At 45.5% G+C, this 10076-nt stretch overlaps 1 protein-coding gene across 1 annotated transcript in view; it reads left to right on the top strand.

Moving 5' to 3' along the window:
- Positions 1-878: 878 nt before the first annotated feature.
- LOC119456475 (cytochrome P450 3A43-like) overlaps positions 879-10076 on the top strand; it is a 44460-nt gene continuing 35262 nt past the window's right edge. Inside the window, exon 1 of the mRNA XM_037718284.2 lies at positions 879-1022. Within this exon, the coding sequence (XP_037574212.1) occupies positions 946-1022 (77 nt within the window). The 5' untranslated portion in view covers positions 879-945. The remainder of the gene's footprint in view (positions 1023-10076) is intronic.

Here is a 10076-nt window from a genome sequence, read left to right as displayed (position 1 = left end):
ACGCTGATGTGTTTTTAATTATTTTAATTACTTTGTTTATGCATAACTAACATTTAGTCGCACGATTATTTTCCGTATCTAGTTCTGAAATTGTTCACAAGCTTCTGTATAATCTGGTAAATTGTCATGGCTCATGTGCATTCTTTTTTTGTAGCAGCCATGTTACATAAATTAAGAGCTCATGAACTGAGTCTGCCCAGTCACGCACACAAGCCACAAGGCTTATGCGGACTGTAATTTACTTGTGTGTGTTTATTTCTGGCCGAAATAAACATTCTATTCTATTCTATTCATTTCAAAACAACTAATAATTTACATGTAGGTTGTAGCCTACATTTATTAGAGGAATTGATATCTCAAAAATAACCCACAATTTTTTTCTAAGAAGGTAACTCGCGGCCGCGGCTTCGCTATCTCCTAGCCTAGTGCAGGTTCTTGATTTTGCTTATCTTCTGTCTAAGCTCCCTCCTCTTGTTTCATGTGTCAGACAGTCTTTATCGTTCAAAAAAGCCTTCTATCCGAAAGAACGCCAACTGAACGGAAGCAATGGACTTTGGAAACAGCGGAAGCAACGTCGCGTCACCGGCAAATAGGACTTTCGTGCACATCATGAGTGTATGCTTAAGAAGTATGCTTAAGACTCGTTGCTCTACTACGTACAACAATGTCCAAGCAAGATGGGGGCCTTTCTTCTCAATTACTTTAACTGGAACTCAGCATTCTACACTTCTCCGCCAAGAATATATTTAATAAACGTATAACTAATAAATAACAGCAGGACTTGAAATATAAGCGTGTTTCGATAAGGTGAAGCAGGGCTATCTGCCGCGTTATCACTACGCCATTGTTTGGCGCCAGTTTTGTCCCCCTCTGACAAAGTAAAACGCTGGCATAAATACCGGCACTCATTGTCGTCCATAGGACTTGCTTCTTCGCAGCCTAACCATGCTAGGCACGGTAGCGTTGGTCGTCTGGACTGTGGTCGTCTTGGGTGCCACTATCGCCATTGTTCAACTGCTGCGGTGAGTGTGATCCTTTGCAAGGGTGACTGGGTGCACGCGTGAGCGCTCTTCACATGCGTACCGCGACTTTACGGCGCGCACTAGGAGTCGTCACTCGACACCACACGGGCTTTTCTCAGCACTCAAAAACGAAAAGAAAAACCAAGTGATTGGCGCCCGGACGCGTAGGGGAGTGGACCGCCGCCCCGTACACATAACACGCGGTCAATATTGCTAGGCCATTTTAAACCTCGGCGGCGTATCTAGCCAGCAAAGGACTCGGAAGTCGGTGCCACAACACCGCGTAGAGCAGTCCCACTCAAGGTTTGGCTGCGTGGACCAATTATGCCCGTCAGCGGAATCCGAACCCAATGTTTAGAAGACCGCGTTCTCCGAATCCGCACCACGCCCTGGCATGCACCGTGACTCTTCACCCTACACCACGTGGGCCTTCTGACCCCTCAAAAACCACAAAGAAAACCTAAGCGGTTGCCGTCCGAACGCGTCGAGGAGTGGACCCCTCCCTGTACACAAAACACGTGGGCAACTCGTGACACAGCGAAAGTATACAAAACAACCATGCAGCCTTACAGTAAAACACGTTGTGGGGCTAGTTGGTGCATAGCTTTCAAAAGATGAAGCGCAAACAGTGACGGCACACTAAGAAGCGCCTTGTCCTGTCTGTGTTCCTTCTTAGTGTGCCGTCACTGTTGGGGCGTCATCTTTTGAAAGCCTTACAGTGCCTGCCTTGGCATGCGCGGGCTTAGCGAACCGGTTTCGGCTGCTGTGTTAGCGTTGTACCTTTGACACGTTTGGCATCCTCGCACGTAGTCTTCAACATCGCGGTTCATGCTATGCCAGAAGTAGCGTTGCTGGAATTTTATGAATGTCTGATAAGCATCGCCGTGACGTCATGGTACGTCAGAACAGACTGCTTTAGGCCTTCTGGTACCACGGTGCGGTGTTTCTCTCGTTCTCCATCGGTGGTCACATGTACAAGTCTGTATAAGTCTGTCTTGTACATGTAGTGTACGATCCTGTTCTGCTTGAGCTTGATCGATGATCGGACCTAGCGTAGGATCATCTCTTTGCGCTCTGCTAAGTCGATTGTCTTCAGAACGAAGACGTTCTGCATCTTTTCTGGGACTCGTGATAGCGCATCAGCGATGACATTTGTCTTGCCTGACTTGCGGTGAATCGTGAAGTTGTTTAACATCAGGTCGAGCACTATGCGTGAGACTCGCCTCTGCGGATTCCTCCTTGACATGATGTACGCTACCGCCCAGTTGTCGGAGTATATTTCGAAGTGCTGTAGCTCTTGGTGATATTGGTGAAATATGTCTGTCCTAGCCCAGTGCACCGTGATCGCCTCGAAATCTGTTGAGGGCATGCTTGAGAGTAGGGGAATCGGGCACCTTTTTACTTGCGCATTCCGTAATGTGTGTTTTGTCCGCGCGTTTCTGCAAAAGGACAGCACCAAACGCAATATATGAATCATTGACGTGAACTTGTGCCAGGAGTACTGGTCAAAGTTTGAGTATTGCTGCTTCAGGCAGTCGTTCTTTCAGCATGTCCATAGCTGTTTGGCATTCGGCAGTCCATGTTAATAGTGCGTCCTTTTTCGTAAGTTTCGTCAGTGTGTGAGCGATCTTCGCGTAATCTTTGAGGTACTTCCTGTGATGAGACGTCAGCCCTAAGAATGATCGCACTTCCGAATACACGTGAAGTGCCTCGAGTGGCCAGTCGCGCAGCAATTTTGCGTGTATCGCGGGCTTCTTTCACACTCGGAAAAACACTTTTATGTAGCACGTATTAAGGAACAGAAAGTTATATCGGAAGTTTTTCATGTAGCTCTACAGTTTTCTCATTTACACTTTTAATGTAATTATAATATTTGAGAAATTAATTAATTACGACTGATTACGTAATTAGGCGGAATGCAAAAAATTATCTGAGTTTCTCCAAGTTATGGCAAACATTACTTTCGCTCTGTCCAGCTACGTGGTAATTGCACATTTTAAAATCTTGGTGCGTGATAGTTGGGACACCCTTTATACGTGTATAATTTCTAAGGCGCTATGAGTGATGAAAATCACTCAATCAATAGTAATTAACACGGAATAAATGAATAAATAAAACGTTTATTGACTGAAAAATGCAGGTTAGGATCTTGCTTGTTTCCAGCTTCGCACGGTTGACGAGCGTTCTCTGATCCTCAAGGCTCCCGCCAGTGAGCAGCTCCTCCCACTTTTCAGCGTGGTCGTCTTAGGTTCTTGTTGCTGGTTCCGTTGATTCTTCGCTTGCTTGAGTCCTGTCTAGTTCTTGAGCTTCAGGCACAAATGTAAAAAAAAATCAAATGGTGGATGATATCATGTCACACCTAAGCACTAGGTTGAAAGAGTGTGCTGAACTGGGCTGGTTGGCGCATTGTTAGAAGCTAATTGAACAGCGCTTCAGACATGAGGAAGTAATGACTACAGGCACGGCGATGAGGTTGAAAAGAAAACGACTAAAATATAAAATTTAACGCACGCACATTCAGTACAATGTAAAAAGAAATAAGTAAAATGAAAGGCATCATAAAAATAAAAGTAATATCTTAGACAATTTATAAATAATTTCAATTATGTTACGGTGTTATGAGCAATTTTTACACGATTCATGTGGCCCCTATATGGCGTACAAATAATTCTACTGGCAAAAATTACCTGTTTGAATCTGCTGTACTATCTGCGGCTATTTATCTCGCCCATCTCTTTAACACGCGGATAAATCACGTAAGTCGCACTCCAGGTACGCATACGTCTCAAAGTGCGCCTCCCAAAAATGGGGGGAGGGGACTTCGTGAATTGTTCTCGCTGTTGTGTCGCAGAACAAAGAATGACGTAATGAGTAACAAGGTCACCCTTATCAGCCTATGGTGCAGAGCACAATAAATGCGGTAAAGGTCGTTGCTCGCATATGTTTTTCGGAGTTCAGTACGTACCATCGTTATTGCCATTGCTGTCCTCCCGAGGTCACCACCGGCTACGCAAAGTGAATGATGGCGACATAATTGCGAGCGGAATTCGCGGGATAAGACGTGACAATAAATAGAGCACGTCTTCTGATATGCTTTGTTCTTCTCTACAGGATGTGCCAATGGCTGTAGATAAGACACACTATGTGACGCTGCTTACTTGTATGAATGAATATACTCAAATATAACTTGAGCATATTCAATTATTGTGAGAGAATTACGAGCTGATTTGGCGGAATACGAAGCGACGATATATAAAGCACACCTCTTAATCTGCTTTGTTCTTCTCTACAGGCAATGCCAATGGCCGTAGATAAAATACCCTATGTGACGTTGCTTACTGTTTGAATGAATATATTCAAGTAGAGGTGCGAACTGCCAGTATTACGGACTGCTTCAAGCGTCGAACTCATTGTGGTAGCTAGCTCATATGGCATGGTAACCACAATATGTCTTTTTCGGTGACATGGGCACTTAGTACAGCCGAATAAAAAAAACATGCGCCAACGATGAACTATTATATATAATTCCTGGCTCATATCCAAAACTTGTACAATGCTATTCAGCGCTGAAAGCCTTGACATAACTTAGACTCAAGATTTCCTGCGTAGCTATCTTGTATATACGTAAATATTACTCCACCAAGAACATAAGCAAACGAACAAAAAAAGTTGACAATGTGATCAGGGCAAACGTAATCATTCATGCACCACTACCACTCCTCCCCGTCCTTCACCCCTCCCCCTCTCTCTGTCTATATATATATATATATATATATATATATATATATATATATATATATATATGAGTGTGTGTGTGTGTGTGTGTGTGTGTGTGTGTGTGTGTGTGTGTGTGTGTGTGTGTGTGTGTGTGTGTGTGTGTGTGTGTGTGTGTGTGTGTGTGTGTGTGTGTGAGCAGGTTGTACACAACGCAAAGACAAACTCTTAGCACTCCCCTGACAAGGAGGCTTTGTAAACGAGGATGCACGCTTTTCTGACAAAAGTTAAGGGGTTGCGCTGCTGAGCACGAGATCGCGCGATCAAATCGCGGCCGCATTTCGATGGAGGGGAAATGCAAAAACGCCCGCGTACTTGCGTTGTAGTGCACGTTAAAGAACCCCAGGTGGTCAAAATTAATCCGGAGCCCTCCACTACGGCGTGCCTCATAATCAGAACTGGTTTTGGCACGTAAAACCCCAGAAAGAAGTTCTGACAAAAGTTTTTCATTGCTAAGGCGTGCAGCCACTTCGCATCAAATTATACTATCAGACTTATGCTAGCTTTAAAAATGATAATATTAAGATATAACATTTCGTTTACAAATTGATGTACTTATATAATTTATGTTGATGACCTAGTTGGTACTTGACTTGAAAAAACGAACAGCGCTAAAAACCGGGCCATACAAAAGCAAGACAGGGCACTGCTGTGTATTTTCATGTTTGCAGCCCAGACTTGTTGCAGCCTAGGTAACAGTGGAGATAAGCGTTTTTTTCCGGCCAGATTTTCTAGGGAGTGCTTCGGCCACGGCTACGCGCGAGAGAGGGTGGGCACCTTTTTGCTACTCATACTCGCTTTCGGCGTTGTGGACATGCTATATTATTCTACATGTGTTGTCCATAATCCATCGGTCATAGCCTTCAGCTTGATCACTTGAAATGGACTCTCCTAATTGCCCACTGACCAGTGTGTCCTCTGCATGGGAGGCGAAATGTCTGACCGGATAAAAAAAAACATGTGTCAACGGTGAACTATTATATAGAATTCCTGGTTCATATCCAAAACTTGTACAATGCTATTCAACGCTGAAAGCCTTGACGTAACTTAGACTCAAGATTTCCTGCGATCTTGTATATACGAAATATTACTCCACCAAGAACATAAGCACTGATATTGCCCGAATCTTCACTATTGTAAATACTGTAATTATTGTAAATAGGCCTTCTGTACTTTTTTGCTCCCCCCTCTGTGCTTTCTCTAATTATCTTCCCTCCCCATTGCACCAACCCCCTTTCTGGCTAATATTTAAGTATCAGCCATCGCCAATGCGGCCACCAAATTTCTTTCTTTCTTCCAACAAGCACAAATGTAGTCGCTTTCTCCCCAATTAGACGCGAGACGACGCGGACGCACCTTCCTGTCGCCTATTTGTTCTTGACGCGACGCGAACTCGTTTTGTCTATGTGCATGGGAGAGGGGATCAACCCCATGACAACAACCCCCTGCCCCTTCGGACCACCACTAGACCTGGACTTGATTTCACGTTCAAGCTGTTCCTCTCATCCATGTCGCTCTTTCTGAGCCTGCCTCCTGAAACTTTCTGTGCCATGGGAACGGGGAGATGAGGGGGGGGGGGGGGGGGGGGGGGGCGGTCGTCAGAAAATTTTGGGCTGAGGGGGGGAGGGGGTTCGACCCCCCAAACGTCTACTGCGTCTACTGCGTGCCGGTTTCAATAAACGCCGAAAACGTAACTGACGTCTACGCAGTTAAATATCTTCGCTAGCATATGCGGTAGTTTCGTTACTTACTTACCCGCCGTGGTTGCTCAGTGGCTATGGTGTTGGGCTGCTGAGCACGAGGTCGCGGGATCGAATCCCGGCCACGGCGGCCGCATTTCGATGGGGGCGAAATGCGAAAACACCCGTGTACTTAGATTTAGGTGCACGTTAAAGAACCCCAGGTGGTCCAAATTTCCGGAGTCCCCCACTACGGCGTGCCTCATAATCAGAACTGGTTTTGGCACGTAAAACCCCATAATTAATTGGTTTCGTTACTTGACGTGAACATGTGTGTGCCACGCCTTACCTTTCTATAGTCAGATGTTTCGTCACTAGCCGTCTGCTTTATCTTCCTGGCATTCAACGAGTTCTTGTCTGTTGTTAACCTCGAGGTTGCTTCGTGAAGCACTGATACGAGGTTATCAACCTTTGTTCTGCACTGACTATCGCGATAGTGTCTGTTGCATTTCAAATGAGTCATACCACTAAACCCAGACAGTGTGGTCAAGACGTAGTGATATCCGTCTTCTTTTGTTTCTTGGTCTATTCATGTTGCCTATTGCCTTTGGCAGCCCAGATTTTTTTTTTAATAATGGCGCGTCTGATCGCTCATGTTTAAATTCAAGAATGCGATCAACCAAAAGCACCGTGCTTACATGCAAGGGCAAAGAAACCGCCGGTCAGTAACATTTTATTCCCACTAAGATGATGGCGGAGGCTGTAGGTAACAAAAAAAATTTAGGAACGCTTGGAGAGAGATCTCCAGATCATTTCCTCTTGCAAAAAGTATAGTGTTTGATCAATTCATTCATATAATTTAGGCAGAGAGGAAGAAGAATAAGACAAGGCAGGGATATCAACCAGAAAAGTGTCATGTTGGCTACATCCTAGACTGACAGAGAGGGAAGGGGAATAGAAAGATGAAGGGGGGGAGACGCGGTAAATACGAGCCCGAGCGCGGACAGCGCCACTCATTCAAAGACGTTCGCGCAGGCCATTATCGTCCTCAAGAAGCACAAAATGGCCTGCACTGCCTAGTGACTCGACAAGCAATGGAGACAGTATTCCAGTAGCACCTGCACGGATAGCGGCTGATCGTCCAGTCCCCTCAGCACGCTGAAAAGTAATTGTCTTTACAAATTGTATTGAGGGCAGTGGCACGATAAGTGGTTGATCTTCCCTTCGCAGGCGCAAACATTGCGCGCAGAACTATCAGCATTGACGGTGCTGCTAGTTAGGAGCTGCCTGTCAGGCAGCGCCTAACTGGGGCTACGAGATATGTAATGGAATCCTTCTGATTAGTTGTGACCTCCTGGGGTTCTCTGCCGTACAGCTAAATCTGTATAAGTACACAAGCGTGTTCGGCAGCATAACTATTTAGCCCCTGAGTCACCGATGCCGTTGAGGAAAATGTTTAGTTTACTGATGCCAAATCGAGCTAGAAAATGTTGTTGCGCCTCTACGCAGCTACCGGCGACAGTTCTTCGCCCTCTGGGTCAGTTAGGTCCACGTGCTGCGTTGTGCGCTATCGGGTGATATCGCCGGTTCGCCCTTTTGGACCGCTTTTGTCTTGCTGGGACTGGTCGGAAGACCGGCCCACTACGATTCATCGCACCTTGTTACGGCACCTTGTCTCGAATGCGTCAACTAGCGTGGAGAGGGGCCCTCAATCCAGGGCTCCTGCTGCCTTTGCTTTGCTTGGGGCCCGTCGTACCAGCCGTCACTGGTCATTCGGATCCGAGCTGGCCAACATGGCCTCGCGCTGCTGAGGTGTAGGGTTGGGGATGTTACGGGTTTATTTTATTTATTTACAAGGTTTATGCTTTCCTTAGAATAAGGCCGTAAGCAGGAGTGGGCAGTGAGACAATGTCTCTCTGATTGAACAAAATACATCATCATCATCATCATCATCATCATCATCATCATCAGTCTATATTTTATGTCCACTGCAGGACGAAAGCCTCTCCCTGCGATCTCCAATTACCCCTGTCTTGCGCTAGCTGATTCCAAATTGCGCCTGCAAATTTCCTAACTTCATCATCCCATCTGGTTTTCTGGCGACCTCGACTACGCTTCCCTTCTTTTGGTATGCATTCTGTAACCCTAATGGTCCACCGGTTATCCATCTTACGCATTACACGACCTGCCCAGCTCCATTTTTCCCTCTTAAGGTCAATTGAAATATCAGCTATCCCCGTTTGCTCTCGGATCCACACCGCTCTCTTCCCGTCTCTTAACGTTAGGCCAAACATTTTTCGTTCCATCACTCTTTGTGCGGTCCTTAACTTGTTATCGAGCTTCTTTAGATTATAGCACACTGAAATGTTATACAAAAGTGTTGCACAAAAAAACAACTCTCCGAACACACACAGGAACATACTTAGTGAGATTCAATATGCAAATAAAATCGCACAATGCATAACGTATATTGAAAGACGTGCTAACGTCAGAACAACGGAAGGATAAGAACACATACGGTGACAAAAAAAAAACAATTGCTACAATTTTTTAAGCTGTGCTAAATATGAAGGCACTGCTGATGAATCCAAAACATGGCTCGGAAGACCATTCCACTCACGTACAGTTCGCGGGTGAAAAGAATCCTTGTAGGTGTTAGTCATATAGGGTTGCTTATATGTTTAGGAAAACCCAAGTTCCGTGATACATGCAGGCTTAGCCATTACATATATGGTATTTGTTGGAATATAGTGTGGGGTGCATGGCGTGTAGTATGCCTTAGTGAGGGTACGTGTTTGTCTGTAGTTGTATCCATGCCAATGCTTTTTCTCGTGTAGTGTCCTGAGTGGTGGCAGGTAAGTTCGACGATTCAAGTTGACAAGCGTTCACTTGCTTGTCCCCGCCTATCACTGCCCTTAAGCAATCTTAAGTATGTCTTACAACAAGGCCGAAGTTCAACGCTTGTCGAACACAGGAGTGATGTTGAGATGTCCCGACGACCAACTGAGGCGCAATTCTAATAGCAGCAAACATTTTGTTGCCGTCTCTAAAGCCCGTGCCCAATAGGAGTTGGAATAGTATGTATACCCAGAATTATTGCTTATGAGCAGAGTGTCAATCGCGACCTGCAGAGCTGGAGTGCACGTTCTAGGCCTGCGTGCGCACTAGTTCTCACCAATTAGTCAACCCAACCCCACTCTTCTTCCACGCACCCCAATCGAAAGCCACTGCGTGTGGCCTGCTAAAGAAAGGCAGCAAGCGGCCTTGGAAGATGGTGGCACGCGAAAAAAAAAAACACAACTTCGTCTGACTTTCTCTGCGAAAGGGACTACAGTAGTTTTTAATTCTAGGCACAAGCGCACCCCTTAATATATATATTCTTTTTTAAATCCGAGTTAGTCATGGTTGCTATAATGTATATATTGCTATAGGGTACAAGAAGTCCGAACACAGACAATATTTTTCGATTGCCAAAGGTCATAGGGTGCATGACATTCCAGAACACCGCCTAAAGGCGAGATACTCTGAACTTGGCATTACTAAAACCTCGGTGGAGGCCGAAGCGACGTCATGAATTTCGCAAATTTTTCGCGCATTTCAT

The sequence above is a fragment of the Dermacentor silvarum genome, chromosome 6 (genome assembly GCF_013339745.2).
Source record: "Dermacentor silvarum isolate Dsil-2018 chromosome 6, BIME_Dsil_1.4, whole genome shotgun sequence".
NCBI classification, from domain to species: Eukaryota; Metazoa; Arthropoda; class Arachnida; order Ixodida; family Ixodidae; genus Dermacentor; species Dermacentor silvarum.
This window is presented reverse-complemented; position numbering and strand designations above follow the sequence as displayed.